The sequence below is a fragment of the Dreissena polymorpha genome, chromosome 2 (assembly GCF_020536995.1).
Source record: "Dreissena polymorpha isolate Duluth1 chromosome 2, UMN_Dpol_1.0, whole genome shotgun sequence".
Classification (NCBI taxonomy): domain Eukaryota; kingdom Metazoa; phylum Mollusca; class Bivalvia; order Myida; family Dreissenidae; genus Dreissena; species Dreissena polymorpha.
Genome location: NC_068356.1, coordinates 13,216,105 through 13,235,471, shown reverse-complemented (window position 1 = coordinate 13,235,471; position 19,367 = coordinate 13,216,105). Strand labels below are relative to the sequence as shown.

General features: G+C 39.2%; 1 protein-coding gene across 1 annotated transcript in view; it reads right to left on the bottom strand.

The window, feature by feature from the left end:
* LOC127865906 (uncharacterized) overlaps positions 1-19,367 on the bottom strand; it is a 41,632-nt gene that overhangs the window by 20,678 nt on the left and 1,587 nt on the right. The window contains exon 2 of the mRNA XM_052405968.1: positions 3,973-4,037. Within this exon, the coding sequence (XP_052261928.1) occupies positions 3,973-4,017 (45 nt within the window). The 5' untranslated portion in view covers positions 4,018-4,037. The remainder of the gene's footprint in view (positions 1-3,972; positions 4,038-19,367) is intronic.

Below are 19,367 nucleotides of genomic sequence, written 5' to 3'. Positions count from 1 at the left end.
GGGGGGGGGGGGGGTATAGTGTGAGAATGTGGTGGTAATTTGTGAGATGATCTTAAAAAAAAATAAAAAAAAAATAGAGGGGGGGAGGGCACGGGGGATGGTTTGGGTGGAGTCTATTGTGGTATGTCAGGTAAGAGTAGTTTTGTCAAAGTATCAATCAAATCTAATCATAAATAAAGAAGTTATGGCAATTTTAGCAAACTTTAATAATTTGACCTTGAGAGTCAAGGTCATTCAAAGGTCAAGGTAAAATTCAACTTGCCAGGTACAGTAACCTCATGATAGCATGAAAGTATTTGAAGTTTGAAAGCAATAGCCTTGATACTTAAGAAGTAAAGTGGATCGAAACACAAAATTTAACCATATATTCAAACTTACTAAGTCAAAAAAGGGCCATAATTCCATAACAATGACAACCAGAGTTATGCAACTTGTCCTTTTACTGTACCCTTAAGTTATGATAGTTTGCGAGTGTTCCAAGTATGAAAGCAATATCTATGATACTTTAGGGGTAAAGTGGACCAAAACACAAATCTTAACCAAATTTTCAATTTTCTAAGTATAAAGGGCCGATAATTCCGTCCAAATGCCAGTCAGAGTTACATAACTTTGCCTGCACGGTCCCCTTATGATAGTTAATAAGTGTTGCAAGTATGAAAGCAATAGCTTTGATACTGTAGGAATAAAGTGGACCTAAACACAAAACTTAACCAAAGTTTTCAATTTTCTAAGTATAAAAAGGGCACATAATTCTGTCAAAATGCACGCCAGAGTTATCTAACTTTGCCTGCCCAGTCCCCTCATGATAGTTAGTTAGTGTACCAAGTTTGAATGCAATAGCATTGATACTTTCTGAGAAAAGTGGACCTAAACGCAAAACTTAACCAAAATTTTCAATTTTTTAAGTATAAAAAGGGCACATAATTCTGTCAAAATGCACGCCAGAGTTATCTAACTTTGCCTGCCCAGTCCCCTCATGATAGTTAGTAAGTGTACCAAGTTTGAATGCAATAGCATTGATACTTTCTGAGAAAAGTGGACCTAGACGCAAAACTTAACCGGACGCCGACGCCAACGCTGACGCCGACGCCAAGGTGATGACAATAGCTCATAATTTTTTTTCAAAAAACAGATGAGCTAAAAAACGACAAATAATAAATAAGTCACGGTCTCATGGGGTCCCTAAAGTTGCAGGGCTTATAGGCAGTTGCCTACAATTCCTAATGGGTAGTCTGGGACTGCCTTTAAAGGGATAAACAAGAGGGCCAAGATGGCCCTAGTTTGCTCACCTGAGAGGAGTTAGTTCATTCAATCTTTACCAAACATCAAACTTGACCTAGATATTGTCCATACAAACATCCTGGTCAAGTTTCATCATTATTGAACCAAAACTCTGGCATATGGAGTGATTTTGTTTTTGTAAGATTTGACCTGGTGGCCTATATTTTGAGTTGACCCCCCTCACAAAACATCAAACTTTGCTTACAAAAATAAATATTATGACCAAGATTCATAAAATCTGAAACAAAATTGTGACCTATAGAGTGTTTACAAGGATTTTGTATAATATAATGAAAATTTGGACAATCTAAGGGCAATAATTATGTCATTAATTATGTGATATATATAAATCCAATCTTTGTACCAAGTTTCATGATGATTGGGCACAAAAATTTGACTACTAGAGTGTTCACAAGCTTTTATATAAATATAAGAAAACTGCCCCCCCCCCCCCCCCCCCCCCCCCGCCAATGTTATTCAACTGACCGGAACCATTTTCAAACTCAACTCTCATATCAAAGAAACAAATTTTCTGACCAAATTTCATAAAAATTGGGCCAAAATGTGACTTTTAGAGTGTTCACATGTTTTCACTATATACATACAGAGAAAAATGCCCCGCCCACTGGCAGCCATGTTTTTTCACCGATCTGGACCATTTTCAAATTCGTCCGAGATATCAATAAAACCAATGTTTTGACCAACTTTCATGATGATTGGGCAAAAATTGTGACTTCTAGAGTGTTTACAAGGTTTCTCTATAGTCAAATAAGAAAAACTGACCCCCCCCCCTCTGGCAGCCATGTTATTCAACTGACCGGAACCATTTTTTAACTCAACTCTCGTATCAAAGAAACAAATGTTCTGACCAAATTTCATGAAAATTGGGCCAAAAATGTTCACATGTTTTCACTATATACATATAGAGAACAATGCCCCGCCCACTGGGGGCCATGTTTTTCACCAATCTGGACCATTTTCGAACTCATCCGAGATATCAATAAAACCAATGTTTTCACCAACTTTTATGATGATTGGGCAAAAATTGTTACTTCTAGAATGTTTACAGGGTTTCTCTATAGCCAAATATGGAAAATTGCCACTATATACATATAAAGAACAAGATGTGTTTGTGAAACACTATGTCCCCGTATATGACGTTTGACCTTGAAGGATGATGACCTTGACCTTGACCCTTCGCCACTCAAAATGTGCAGCTCCATGAGATACACATGCATGTCAAAAATAAAATTGCTAGCTTCAATATTCCAGAAGTGACATTACATGAGCAATTTTGACCCATTTATTTGACCTTGACCTTTCACCACTCAAAATGTGCAGCTCCATGAGATACACATGCATGCCAAATATCAAGTTGCTATCTTCAATATTGCAAAAGAACTCATAAAATGGGCGATTTTGGCCACATATATTTGACCTCTGACCTTGAAGGATGACCTTGACCTTGACCTTTCACCACTCAAAATGTGCAGCTCCATGAGATACACATGCATGCCAAATATCAAGTTGCTATCTTGAATAATATTGAAATATTGCAAAAGTGTACATTAAATGAGCGATTTAGACCCATATATTTGACCTTGAAGGATGACCTTGACCTTTCACCACTCAAAATGTACAGCTCCATGAGATACATACAGGGGACAAAAATTCCACTCGTCCTCTGGTATTGACGAGTGAAATCTTGAAAGGACGAGTGAATTTCCCTAAAGCTCTCGTCCTGCAGGACGAGTGAAAAAAAATTGATGTTAAAATATGTATTTTCTGACCAGTAAGACTCTTTTTCATTAAATAAAATCATTTCTTAAAGCATATCTTTTCCGAAAGTAGATCGCGAATGAACCGGAAATCGTAATTGTAAATTTCATACAGCAGGTGCGCATTGTTATGCGAGACTGTGTCCCGAGTAAATATTGGCTTTTTGGTGTAAACTTTGCGTGTCCATGTTGACAGGGAACCATCTGACTTCATTCACTGTAAGTATTGATTTTTTTTAAAGAATTATTTTACTGCGAAGTACGGTTTTAAACCAGTCTGAATTTCATCTGAAAAATGTCTGACATACAAGCGTTCTTTAAAGGGGGCAGGAGCGATGTTCAACCATCCGAAATGGAAAGCACGCAAGCATTAGAAAAAGGAAAAAAACAAATTTGTCTTCATTTATTTATTTTGTGTTCCTCATAAATAAAGTAAGTTAACATTTCTTCTGTGATCAGCTGGCATGAATAACTAAGTAAGCAGCATTTTAGCAGTGATATAGGAAACATTGTTTGTCATATCAGTCCTTTGCAGTTTTCATCAATATTTTCTTATTCAATATAAAGTAATTATTTTGGCTACAATAACATATTCTTTGAAACACACAGTTGAAATTGCAAACACTTGTTGCCTCAGTGTAGATTGATAACTTTAAATTAAATTGGAAACAAAAAATACACATCAATTCACTTTCTCAAAATTATCACATACTGGTAATATAATAATTTAAGTGTTTCCAAAATGGCTGAAAACTAGAACTGGTTGGTCGACTAAACATGCTTATTCACTAAGGGTATTTCACCCAATAAACATGTCATAAAAAGCCTGTATATGAGTTTAACTAATTATTTTGTAATCACATATGACTTTACTCAAGTGATTATTTACATTGTTAACAAGTACATTTAATACCTTTAAACATTTTCTTTTCTCGCCTGTGTTCTTTGTATTATGCATTGCGTTACAATTGTCATCATCTGTAAACAAATACTTTTTGATAACACATGTATGCAGTTGTCTTCAGAAATATGAACAAAAAGATGTGTCTTTAATATTTTCAAAAATTTGCTTTTAAGTGTTAATGTTATAAAGCTTCAATTCTGTATGTGTTAGCCTTTTTTATATATCCCTGTTTCTCATAGTATCGGCCTTCCTCATGGTATCATGCCTTTGACGAAAACCCCTTAAGAAGTGATGGACAGTAATTTTTTTCCATTTTTAAAAGTTGAAATTTATTTGCTATTTATTAATGACTATTATTGCGATCTTTTTCATGATTTCCAGTTTTCATTTCAAAGTAGGGAATGTTTATTCCAGGCCAATGTTATGATTGCACACGATTGTGTAAGTTTGTTTTTGGTTAATTAGTAAGTTTATCAAATGATGTTTTAAGTGATATTATGGGCATTGTTCACTGTTGAATTGAGCTGAAAAGAATTAACAGGTCAAAATAATTAGTTAAAATGTGGTAACTGACCAATTATCAACAACTCATCTTGCTACCAGTTTATAAAAAATTTATTTTTTTTCAATATTTTACATGACTCACCCAGTCCTCTAAGCCGAAATGATCCATAAAACAAAATTGTGTTGCATGAATGAATCTGCATGAAAACTACATTTATACTCACATCTTACATCGAATCATTTAAGTTGTCAGTTGTCAAGACGAAAGTACGGTTCATATTCAAATGGATTATTTTTCTCTTTCCGGGATATTGTTTTAGTATGTTGATGTTGCATTAACAAATATAAGTGTATATGAAGTGAAAACACCAAAAGTAAACAATGGTTGCGATTGTCACCTATAATAATGTTAGATGCCCATAATATCACTTTAAGCCACTTTAATATTTGAGAAAAACAAAAAATAATTTAAGAGCAACATGAACAAGAGTTTTTCGTTTTTCCATTTATAATAAACTATTCAGAGAAAAAGAACATGCGCATAGAAACAAACCTTAGCAACCAATCAGAAGGGCCGATATTATGAGAAACACTCACAGTGTACATGATGCTAATTACTACATGGAGCTTAGCCTTGCCAGTATTTGGGCAAAACATAACTGATTTAATGCAATTTTTGTTGTAATGTCCATGAATACATAGATTGACATATTAAAGTACATGTATGTTTTCAATCTTTTCGCTTAAAATATGGTAATCCTGTAGTTTAGCGTCGTTTTTTTTTTTTTAACAAACCGGTATTTAATAACCTAGGGGTAGTGTTAATGTTATTGTTAAGGTTAGGGAAGGTAGGGTAACAAGAAAACACATTCTGAGAAAGCTGGCCTTTATTCATGTGCCAAAACTTTCGTCCCAGATTAGCCTGTGCAGTCCACACAGGCAAATCAGCAACGACACTTTACGTTTAAAAAAACAAAACGTTTAAAGGAAGTCTCTTCTAATTGATAATCAAATTTAAACAGAAAGTATCGTCCCCGATAAGTTAAACAGAAAGTGTCGTCCCTGATAAGCCATTGCAAAATGCACAGGCTAATCTGGGTCGATACTTTGAGCACATGCATTCAGTAGTTGCAATAATTCAACTCTCAGCTTTATAACCCAAAGGGTTGCAGAGAGTTGCAATGTGCGGTCTTTTGTACAAAGGTGCAAAAAAATTGTATCACCACTGCAAAGGCTAAGGAACACTGATACTGCAAAAACTAATCAATATTTACCTGTTCAAAGCACAAAATCATGCAAATGGTACCATTAAAGCAAGAAATAATTTCTTTTTATTTACTTTGCTATTCTTTTGTACACTCTATCCACCATATCCGGAACTGTTGTATTGTTGTCGACAAAGTGTCGCTATCAGTTAGGTCGCAGTACACCAATCTTTTGCACATCGTGATATTTGATAAGCCTTTAGTCTATTACGATGTCGAATGGTTATCGAATATTTACACTGTTCGTAATTTGAATTTCTAAATGAAAGTGTCAGCAAGAATAGTGTGTTGAAATATTGTGGTGTTTTTTAGGTTTCATGCAAAGGATAACATCCGTAGGCTGCCATTTAGGTAAATTTAATATGTTTGTGAAGTTTATTCATCACTTTCCTCAATTGATAATGAACTACGTCTTTTTAGTGATGCGCACAAAATCTGTGCGCAAAACTGCAATTGTGTTCATGAACGGGGAGCACCCTTATATAGACTAATGCATTAAGCCCAGTTTTCCTAGAACAAGGCTCCAATTAACAATAACCCTAACCATAATCCTAGTAATAAATAACTAATCATCCATCATTATATTTTGTAGGTAGCAGTCATCCTTTGAAATAAAAGTGATCAAGGAATTTGACAGTGTCATTAATGATTGATACCCTACAAGTGTCTGCTGAACAATCCAACATGCCGCGGTTACAGTGCCCGATAGAAGGATGTGATTGGCAGTCTCAAGACCTGGATACAGCATTTGCGGCTGGCTTAACAGCTGCGCTCCAGATCCATGACAGAACCATCCACTCGACACCAGCCCCTGTGGCACCGCAAAGGCTTCAGTTGGACCCACCTACCATTGCTGCAGGATGGGATATCTTGACCAGTGGTCAGCATTCACCCGACAGTGGGACATGTATAAGGTCGGGATGGCAATTGTTGACAATGTCCTGCCTACTGCCCTATTCTACTGCTGTAATTCAGATCTACAAACAGACATAATAAGCGTTCTCCAGCGGGATGTAGCTACCATGGCAGAGGAAGACCTTCTAGCTGCAATCAAGAGACTGGCTGTGAAGGATGAGAGCATCTTAGTTCATCGCACAAAACTAAACAAGATGACTCAATCTCCAGGGACAGGGATTCGAACATTTCTCGCAGGCCACATGTAAACAACCAGGTTGTGCACACGTGTTTAACAACAGTAATGATATAATCAAGGACAACCTGATAAGGGGTATCGCCGATCCTGAGATCATGTCTGATTTACTGGGTGACCCAAAGACAGATAGAACACTGGAGCTCAGAAAGAACAAGGTAAAGTCACCAAGAGTGCGGTTGGTGATTCAATGGGTGCAATGTCTACAACGTGCTCAAATCAAAGACAAACTCTAGCCCCTGGATGGAACTGCTGGGCATGTGGTGGCCCTCCTCATGGACAGAGAAACGACCACAAGGCTCGATCCAAAAATTGTGAGGCTTGGACGTTCAAATGTGGTAAATGCTTCACAAAAGGACACTACACCATGAACTGTAGCGAGTTCATTACTTGTGGTTATTGGGGTCACCGTGACTCCTTATCACGAGCCTGCCCCAAAAGTACTGCTGGTGGTAGGAACCCTGTGTCAAAGGGGTCAAATAAGAAATCAGAGCATGACGTAGGTTACATATTTGACCAGTTGTGTTCAACAACGGAGCGATGAAGGCCAGAAGGTAAACCCAGTCGACCTGCGGCACCGGTCTCTTCAAGCACAGTATCACCTATTGAACATCACATCTTCGATGGGCAGTGGGTGCCTAGGCTGTCAAAACCGCACCCCATGGTACTGGTCCGTTTAACACCAATGCCGGAAGAGCACTCATCTTTTGGACATCCTATGAAAGATAAATTCCAATCTCAAACCTATTACCATATCCATGGTTGCTGATACCGGATGTCAGAGCTCGGTCATATCCTTAGGAACTGGGAACAGCTTGGGGGCAGATGTGCAGGACCTCATTCCAGTCAAGCTTGTTATGCGTGGAGCTATTAAGGAGGACCTCGGAAAAATGGGCGCCATTGTGCTCAATGTCGACACCAGCACATCAGATGAGACCATCAGATCAACACGTTTGCTTTGCTATGTATCCAATGCCATGGAAAAAGCTTTTCTTTGCAGGGAGGCTCTCCCTTCTCTAGGGATAATCGCCAAGGACTTCCCTAAGGCAACAGTGGTGACACCCCCCAGTGTCATAGCATCAGCGGACGATTGTGAAGAAGTTTCTACTCCTGCCCAAGACGTCAACAGGAACCACCTCCTATGCCAATGTCTTAACCCAATGGCCTTAATGATACTGAAGACAATGTGGAGGTCTTGAAACAGCGGCTACTTGAATACTATGGTGTAACTACCTTTAACGTGTGTGAGCATCAGCCGTTACCACTTATGAAGTGTGAGCCTCTTTGACTACATTATGACCCAAGGGCTGTACCAGTAGCGCTCCATAAGCCAGCACTTGTTCCCATTCACTGGCAGGACCAAGTTTATGCGGATCTTGAGAGAGATGTTCGTATTGGTGTTCTTGAACAAGTAGATCCAAACACCCCAACAACATGGTGCTCGAGAATGGTAGTAACCAGCAAGGCTGATGGCATCCCAAGGCGTACAGTTGACTTGCAACCTCAAAATCGAAATTCCGTGCGCCAAACCCATCATGTGCCAAGTCCATTTCATCTGGCTGACCGGGTTCCTCCAGGAACGAAGAAATGTGTGACAAATGCATGGAATGGGTACCATTCTGTACCAATCTGCGTTGAGGACCGACACATAACCACATTCATTACACCATGGGGCAAGTGCAGGTACAATGTGGCACCGCAGGGGTTCATGGCCATTGGCGATGCATATAACCAGCACTTTGATGCCATCATCGCGGACTTCCGAAACAAGGTCAAATGTGTGGATGATACATGCATGTGGGAAGACTCCATTGAAGCAGCATTCTTCCAGGCATGTGAGTGGCTTGACCTGTGCTGTCAAAATGGGATCACCCTCAATCCTAAGAAATTCCATTTTGCTCAGGACATAGTTGACTTTGCATGGTTGACTATCACACCCACAAACATACAGCCTAGTGCGAAGTTCCTTGATGCAATCAGAAACTTTCCTACACCAACTGACATTACTGGTGCTAGAGCTTGGTTTGGGCTGATCAATCAGGGGGCATATGCATTTGCCATGACGAAACAGATGCAGCCTTTCTGGGCTCTCTTGAAGCCGTCAACTGTGTTTCGTTGGACAGATGAGCTGGATGAACTGTTTTGCAAGTCCAAAGAAGTCATCATCAAGGAAATGAAAGAAGGTGTTCGCCTGTTTGATCCCACTCGTGTAACATGCTTGGCCACAGACTGGTTGGTTGACGGCATTGGTTTCTTCATGATGCAGAAGTACTGTCAGTGTCCCAACAAGACTCCTACCTGCTGTCAGGACGGCTGAAAACTGTGCCTAATTGGGAGCCGATTCACTCATCCTGCTAAAAGCCGGTATGCTCCAATCAAAGGTGAGGCCATAGCAGTTGTATATGCACTTCATCAGACACGCTACTATGTCCTGGGATGTGTGGACCTCATTGTAGCTACAGACCACAAACCACTCCTCCAAATCTTGAATGACAGGTCACTCACTGACATCAGTAACAGACGACTTCTCAACCTAAAGGAGAAGACGCTCGGCTATTATAAGGTTCACAATGGTGCATGTTCCAGGTAAGAAGAATCTTGGACCAGATGCAGCTTCGAGACATCCGACAGGATGTCCTGAGTGTCTGGTATTGCCTGGTGAGTCACCGGATACAGATAAAGAAGTGGACACATCTTGTCACGACGCACTGCCCTGCTTGTACCAGCATGCAAACGATATTGATGTGGCTGAAGACTTCTCTACAGTTGCAGCTGCAAAATGCACTCTTAATGCTGTTGTTTAAGTTGTCACATGGGACATGGTACGTGAGGCCACAACATCAGACCCTACCTTTCAAAGCCTTATCAACTTCCTGGAGAGCGGATTTCCAGATGACTGTAGAGGACTACCAGCAGCACTGCGAACTTATCATCGATTTGCAGCAAGCTTAAGTGTCGTGGACAGTGTGGTTCTAATGGGCCAAATAATAGTCATTCCCCCAGCACTTCGTCAGTCAGTTCTCAATGCACTCCATGCAGCTCACCAAGGAGTTAGTGCAATGCGTGCAAGGGCCATGGATTCTGTGTACTGGTCAGATATCACAATTGACATTGCAAGGATAAGGGACCAGTGTACGCATTGCCATCGGACAGCTAAGTCAAACCCTATGCAGCCCCCATCAGACCTAACCCTGCCAGACTACCCGTTTCAGATGATATGCAGTGACTATTTTACCTTTAACTGTAAAGAATATGTGGTCATTGTAGACAGGTACTCCAATTGGCCTATGGTACACAAATCAGAGTCAGGTGCAGAAGGCCTTGTGAAACGGCTAAGGGAGACATTTGTAACGTTTGGCATTCCTGAGGAACTAACGTCTGATGGGGGACCACAGTACACATCTGGAAAGACTTAGCGTTCTTAAAGGCCTGGGGAGTTTGACACAGAATTTCATCCGTCGCGAACCCACATGCCAACTATAGGGCTGAGCTAGCTGTGAAAAGTGTCAAGCCGTGCTGATGGACAATATTACTGCAACAGTGTCCCTGGATATAGACAAGTTCCAGAGAGCTCTACTGATGTACTGTAACTCTGTCGACCCGGAGACCAAAGTGTCCCCTGCATTGATTTTGTTTGGATGTCCGATCCGGGATGCTATTCCAATACCAATGGGCTGATACACTCCTCATGAATCTTGGACTGAGTTGCTGTCTCACAAGGAGTTGGTGCTGGCCCGACGGCACTCAAGGGATCATGAGAGATGGAATGAGCACACCTGGAGGCTGACACCACTCCAGGTGGGTGATCATGTGTACGTACAGAACCTGGTTGGGAACCATCCTCGAAGATGGGAGCGCACTGGGACTGTAGTGGAGTTTCGGCAGTATCATCAGTATGTCATTCGGATGGATGGTACAGGCCGGGTAACCATCCGCAATCGCCAACATCTCCGAAAGTTCACTCCTTCCCCCACCCCCTGCACACCAGGCTTATCAAGAACACCCACTGTAGAACTATCAGGAGAGGTAGTCACCAATGGCTCGACTCCAGTCACAGCTACTCAGCCAAAGGTGTCTGTTCCTACTACTCCACCTGGTGATTTGGGCACGCCTGTCAGCCCTGGCACAGATCCAATAAGGACCACCAATTACGGGCGTCAAGCAGGGATGCTATCCACACCATCATCGCCAGAAGTTCCACACACGCCTCTTAACCACAGCGCAGCACCGCCAAGGGGCTCATCGACAGGACTACAAAGACCACTGCCAAGCAGTGGTTCCATACCAAAGTCGACCGACAATCCAGTGCTGAATCCCAAGCGCCTTAGTTTTGGTCAACCAAATGGTAAGACCCCTACGCCAACTGTGACCCAAGTACCGCGTGCTCTTGCTCATCTTCAACCGCACAACCAGGCTGGGCGTAAAGAAGCACCTCTTCAACCTTCGAGACAGGACAATGAGGGAAAGCCTTGTATTGATAAGGAATGTGATTTGTGATCAATCCGTGTAGTAGTGCTGCAACAATACGCCAAAAACCGTATTGCAATATATTGTCAGTTCAAAAACCCGTATTGCAATATATCGCAATATATTGCTAACTTGTACCAAAATTATAACTTGCCAATTACCCGATAATCCCGTATATTCCAGTTTTAAAGCAAATTCTGATAAATATTTACTATAAATGTGCTCAAGAATAACAAGAAACGCAAACATTTGCAAATTTTCTTAAGTATCAAATACATTTTGGCATTTGTTACTATTTAAAGATGTGATGAAATAACGTCCAACCGGGGCGTTTTTTTCCACTGAACACGCGTAATTCACCTGACGTGATGTTCCCATTTTTATACAACACAAAATACACCCATACTTTCCATGCGACGTTCTACACGTCTGTATAATTTTCGCGCGCTTTATATTGAGACAAAGGATAAAGCCCTTTTTATGATGCTAGAATTTTTTATTGTCGCATTAGCATTAAAATTTGGAAGCGTATTTCTGAAATTCGGATTTCAAATTTAATAATTCTCAATTCAGAATCGAACGAAACATTTACAGCTGTTCGCAATTAATTCAACAATAATCTGTTCAAAAGCATCGAACGAATGCTCCGATGTAACAACGCTACTCCGTATAATACACTTTCAGAATGTTATTTTAACGAAAAAAAAAATATTTACACTGCTTTGTTTTGTTTACCTTGTTATCATTATTTCGGATGGCTTTTCTGGGCGAAATGTGAATGAATTTTGTAAAATTTTCGTACCGGTATGATGAAAATCGTATCGCAATACAATATGCAGATTGCGTATTGCGATATATACCGATATACCGGTATATTGTTGCAGCACTACCGTGTAGACAATCAGACTTTGAAGGCCTTGTTCCATAATTGACTATTCCATCAATTAGTTTTGTTTATGACAACATTCCATACACTGATAGTCTTTTTATTTCATTTAATAAGTTTTTGACGTACCCTTAAAAACTTATCCCTGAGGGAGGAGATAACTAATCATCCATCATTATATATTGTAGGTAGCAGTCATACTTTTCCATACTCCTTCATTTTGATATGTGAATAAGACTATTAATCATAGAAGGGGGAGAAGGAATAACCTGGCAAGTTTTTTATTGTGATTGTGTTTTGATTTACATGTCATTATAATAATGGTATCATTTGTACGTCGTGATGGAAAAGAATTTCATCCTTTGAAATAAAAGTGATCAAGGAATTTGACTGTGTCATTTAATAAACATATTTCTGTTTAAAAAAACAAGCAAACAATTAACGACTCTAAACTACAGGATAACCCAAAATATTAAGATGTTTTCATTAAAGGGGCCTTTTCACAGATTTTGGCATGTATTGAAGTCATTTAATGCTTTATATTGATAAATGTAAACATTGGATCTAAAAAGCTCCAGTAAAAAATAAAGAATAAAATTAACAAGAGGGCCAAGATTGCCCTATTTCGCTCACCTGAGATGAGTCGGTTTATTTAATCTTTACCAAATGTCAACCAATGATTAGGCAAAAAATGTGACTTCTAAAGCGTTCGATTACATGGTTTCTCTCTAGTCACATACGGAAAACTGCCCCAACGCCCTGGCGGCAATGTTTTTTTACCGATCGGGACCATTTGCAAACTTATCTGAGATATATACAAGAGGGCCAAGAGGGCCCTAGTTCGCTCACCTGAGAGGAGTCGGTTCATTCAATCTTAACCAAACGTCAAACTTGACCTAGATATTGTCCAGACAAACATCCTGGTCAAGTTTCATCAATATTGAACCAAAACTCTGGCATATGGAGTGTTTTTGTTTTTGTAAGATTTGACCTGGTGACCTATATTTTGAGTTAACCCCCCCTTACCAAACATCAAACTTTGCTTACAAAAATAAATATTATGACCAAGATTCATAAAATCTGAAACAAAATTGTGACCTATAGTGTTTACAAGGATTTTGTATAATATAATGAATATTTGGACAATCTAAGGGCAATAATTATGGCATTAATTATGTGATATATATATAAAACCAATCTTTGTTCCAAGTTTCATGATGATTGGGCAAAAAATGTGATTTCTAGAGTGTTCACAAAATTTGTTTACTGTATTAATAAAAGAAAACTGCCCCCACCCCCCCCGGCAGCCATGTTATTCAACTGACCGGAACCATTTTCGAACTCAACTCTCATATCAGAGAAACAAATGTTCTGACCAAATTTCATGAAAAATGGGCCAAAGATGTGACTTCTAGAGTGTTCACATGTTTTCAATATATACATATAGAGAAAAATGCCCTGCTCACTGGTGGCCATGTTTTTTTACCGATCTAGACCATTTTCGAACTCGTCCGAGATATCAATAAAACCAATGCTTTGATCAACTTTCATGATGATTGGGCAAAAAATTGTGACTTCTAGAGTGTTTACAAGGTTTCTCTATAGCCAAATAAGGAAAACTGCCCCCCCCCCCCCCCTGGCAGCCATGTTATTCAACTGACCGGAACCATTTTCATACTCAACTTTCATATCAAGGAAACAAATGTTCTGACCAAATTTCATGAAAATTAGGCCAAAAATGTGACTTCTAGAGTGTTCACATGTTTTCACTATATTCATATAGAAAAAATGCCCCGCCCACTGGCAGCCATGTTTTTTCACCGATCTGGACCATTTCCAAACTCGTCCAAGATATCAATAAAACCAATGTTTTGACCAACTTTCATGATGATTGGGCAAAAATTGTGACTTCTAGAATGTTTACAATGTTTCTCTATAGCTAAACAAGGAATACTGCAAACCCCCCCCCCCCCCCCTGGCAGCCATGTTATTGAACTGACCAGAACCATTTTCAACTCTCATATCAAAGAAACAAATGTTCTGACCAAATTTCATGAAAATTGGGCCAAAAATGTGATTTCTAGAGTGTTCACATGTTTTCACTTTATACATATAGAGAAAAATGCCCGCCCACTGGCAGCCATGTTTTTTCACCGATCTAGACCATTTTCAAACTCTTCCGTGATATCAATTAAACCAATGTTTTGACCAACTTTCATGATGATTGGGCAAAAATTGTGACTTCTAGTGTTTACAAGGTTTCTCTATAGCCAAATAAGGAAAACTGCCCCGCCCACTGGCAGCCATGTTTTTTAACAGACCGGAACCACTTTTGAACTCCACCAACATATCATTAAGGCAAACATTTTGACAAAGTTTCATGAAGATTGGGCATGAAATGTGACTTCTACAGTGTATACAAGGTTTTTCTTTTTTGACCTAGTGACCTAGTTTTTGACCCAGCATGACCCAATTTCGAACTTGATCGAGATATCATTGGGAAAAATCTTCTGACCAAGTTTCATGAAGATCCGACATGAAATGTTGCCTCTAGAGTGTTTACAAACCAAATGTTGACGACGGACGGACCGAAGACGAACAAAGACCGGTCACAAAAGCTCACCTGAGCAATCAGGTGAGCTTATAAAACCAATCTTTTCACCAAGTTTCATGATGATTCGGCAAATAATGTGAACGAGTTCTAGAGTGTTCACAAGCTTTTTTTACTATATAAATATAAGAAAACTGCCCCCCCCCCCCCCCCCCCCCCCCCCGCTGCCATGTTATTCAACTGACCGGAACCATTTTTGACTCAACTCTTGTATCAACCAAACAAATGTTCTGACCAAATTTCATGAAAATTGGGCCAAAAATATGACTTCTAGAGTTTTCACATGTTATAGAGAAAAATGCCGCGCCCCACTGGCGGCAATGTTTTTTCACCGATCTGGACCATTTTCAAACTCGTCCGAGATATCAATAAAACCAATGTTTTGACCAACTTTCATGATGATTGGGCAAAAATTGTGACTTCTAGAGTGTTTACATTAACAAGGTTTCTCTATAGCCAAATAAGGAAAACTGCCCCGCCCACTGAAGGCCATGTTTTTCATTGGACCGAAACCACTTTTGAACTCAACCAACATATCATTAAGGTTAACATTTTGACCAAATTTCATGAAAATTGGGCCAAAAATGTGACTTCTAGTGTTCACATATTTTCACTATATACATATAGAGAAAAATGCCCCGCCCACTGGTGGCCATGTTTTTTCACCGATCTGGACCATTTTCAAACTCGTCCAAGATATCAATAAAACCAATGTTTTGACCAACTTGCATGATGATTGGGAAAAAATTGTGACTTCTAGAGTGTTTACAACTTCAAGGTTTCTCTATAGCCAAATAAGGAAAACTGCCCCGCCCACTGGTGGCCATGTTGTTCAACGGACCGGAACCACTTTTGAACTCGACCAACATATCATTATGGCAAACATTTTGACGCAGTTACATGAAGATTGGACATGAAATGTGACTTCTACAGTGTTTTCAAGGTTTTTCTTTTTTTTGACCTAGTGACCTAGTTTTTGACCCAGCATGACCCAGTTTCGAACTTGATCGAGATATAATTGGGACATATATTTGACCTCTGACCTTGAAGGATGACCTTGAGCTTTCACCACTCAAAATTGGCAGCTCCATGAGATACATATGCATGCCAAATATCAAGTTGCTATCTTCAATATTGCAAAAGTTATTGCAAATGTTAAAGTTGGCGCAAACCAACCAACCAACAGACCAAAAGACAGGGCAAAAACAATATGCAGTGTTCTCCAGAAAAATTTGAGAAGCCAGTTATATTTTCAAAGTAGCCAGCGATTAAGCAATAAAACATGTGCATTTGCACCATTTCAATTGATATTTTGGGGTAAAGTAGCCTGCATCCAGATTAAATGTAACCGGTGAAATCGCCGGCTGCTGGTGCTTCAGGAGAACTCTGCAATATGTACCCCACTAAAGTGGTTGGGGGACATAAAAAAGTAATCCTCCACAGGGCTTGAACCACTAGCCCCTGGAGTCTTGGGAGTAAAACTCTTCCACTTAGACTTGGCCATCCGTGCTCACACAATGAATTATGTATTTTATACTTTATATAAGCAATCCTCATAGTTTAACAAAATATAACGACAACAACAGAACTATCCAAATTATTCAATTGTTTCCGTTGCAATGCTCTATAATTTCCAGGTTTTTATATCGTCAAAACATGTATAGAGTAAAGTGGGTAGTTATCGCCCATTTAACATTGTTTTTGCAATAAATGTCACTAACTTGCGATTTATTCGCAATCAATTTGTACACTTAGGTTATTTTGCAGTTGTACGTGAAAATGCTGATATGCTTACTTTAGTCTTAATGTGTTTGATGCAAGAATGCACTAACAAAAATACAAGGTGTATGGTGGCAGTTTTCGGACACTCGAGGTAGTTATCGTCCACTTTACAAGTTTTAAAATAAAATCAAATTCTTATACTGAAATTGACAGTTTCTTTTATTCTTTTTTTTCATAAAATTGGTTCTGAACAAAATCACAAAGCAATTCAAAGAAACATTGTACGATTGAGTTACAAGCATCTTTTGCAGTGGCATGGGTAGCTGCAAACTTGCTGTGTGGGTATCTCTAAGATCATTGCGTCCCCTGTGCAGGTAATATGCCATGTGGATCCACAGGAACTACAGCTACTCCACTCACCGGAAGCTCCCTCGTTGGATTATGGGATATACAAACCGGGCATGCATTTAGTTCATTGATGTCCAAGCTTCATGGGGGTTCTTCCAGTTAATTCAGAGTGCAGACTTTTAAATGCATTAAACCAATCTCTGCTAGGAGTATTGTTTGGAAAGGGGTTTGTGCGACCATAACAATTAATGACTGTTTTCACCTCGAGCCAAAGTTCATTGAGTGTAACTTGATAACCGATGGATGCCATCCCTGTACAGTACTTAACCAATGCATTTTCTTCGGCTGCTGTCAGGACGGAAGAGCCAGGTTTTGCTCTATGCTCTTTCGTTCGACCTGCGAGTTTGTCCATTAGAGTGGATTAGGGATCGCGAACATTTCTGCTGCCTTCCGCTTCGACACAGCGCAACTCTTTGCCATAGTTATAGCCAGTTTTTAATTGGAATCTGGATAATTGTTTGTCGCTTTTTGAAACATGTAGTTGCTTTGCCATGATTCTGCAAAATAAAAGAGGCCATATATAGTTGGGGTATACTTACTTCAGCACGGACGATATTTCTCGCAATGGACAATTTTTAGTGGAAATTTTCGTCCATCCAAGTAAACAGACAACGGTGCTTTTTTTTGGCATTAACGATTAACAGTCATTATATTAAGGATACAAACTATGATTTCTCACTATTTTTGAACTTTATAGCATTAAACAGATGTTTTATGACTAACAATGATTTGGTACCTACCTTACAGATGCTGATAAAACGCTCCCATTAAGATACGGTTTTGATTTTCATAGACCGAAAACAAAATGCGCTGAATGGAACCGGTAGAAGTCGTTCTTAGAAATTATGTTAGATGTATGATGTAATCATAAATGACGTTATTTTTATCAAATACGTAATAAAAATAACAATAATTTAAATGTGTCCGATAAATACCACCAGGTGATATTACCCGACCTTACTCTATAATGGCTATTTTAGAGCATGGTAAATGTTCAGTATTACTGTTTCCTCGCAAATATAACTATAACGAAAATGTGTGAATCTTAAACAACTTTTTTTAATTTTGTCAATTTACCAAAACGTGAAAGGGCCCCTTTAAGATGGGTGGCAGACGTTTCCCCCCCAGACGTTTCCTCCCTAGACGTTTCACCCCCATTTTGGGGGTGAAACGTCCAAGTAATATGAAAATGTAAATAAGAAGTAGTTATTTGTAATAATTCCAGGATATGTGAAAAAAATAACTTTATCGATTAGTATTAAAATTCAGAACATTTTATGTGTCTTAATAATTAATTTAAAAAATAACAAGGGACAAAATTGTCACAAAACCAGGTTTTCATTGTGAAAAAAAAATCTGATAAAGGGAGAAAACTCAAACTGAACTTTTGATATGACCAAAAAAAATTAACCCCCTTTGTAAGTTTTTTTTTTTTTTTAAATCTATTTTTAGTCGTGGCGACCTTGACATTGGAGATATTGACGTGAATCTTTCGTGGGACACACCGTCCCATGATGGTGAACAAATGTGCCAAATGATTTTAAAATCTCACAATGAATGACATAGTTATGGCCAGGACAAGCTCATTTATGGCCATTTTTGACCTTTGAACTCAAAGTGTGACCTTGACCTTGGAGATATCGACGTAATTATTTCGCGCGACACACCGTCCAATGATGGTGAACAAATGTGCCAAATGATTTTAAAATCTGACGATGAACGACATAGTTATGGCTCGGACAAGCTCATTTATGGCCATTTTTGACCTTTGAACTCAAAGTGTGACCTTGACCTTGGAGATATCGACGTAATTATTTCGCGCGACACACCGTCCAATGATGGTGAACAAATGTGCCAAATGATTTTAAAATCTGACAATGAACGACATAGTTATGGCCCGGACAAGCTTATTCCGCCAGCCCGCCAGCCCGCCAGCCAGCCAGCCAGCCCGCCAGCCAGCCAGCCCGCCAGCCAGCCAGCCCGCCCGCATTCGCCAATCTAATAACCAGTTTTTTCCTTCGGAAAACCTGGTTAAAAACATATGTAAGTTGAGTCTCAGGTGAGTAAAAGCAAAGACCTATAGAATACATTAAGTGGAATAGTATGCTACTTTAACAATTATAACTATTGTATTAATAAATTGAGTAAAAGCACACCATTGATGTTCTTTGATGATCATTTTAATGGAATAGTATGTTACAAATAATAGTGACGTAATGAAGATAAGCCATAAGTTGTGATTTTTAATGAAGAATAATAACTATCTTTAAATTTTAACTGAAACACAAATTATTTTGACTAAATAAACATCATATTGGGATATTTATTTTGAGTAAATAAAATTGTTATGTAACATTTAATTTATAATGGCCCAATACAGCTAGTTTGAAC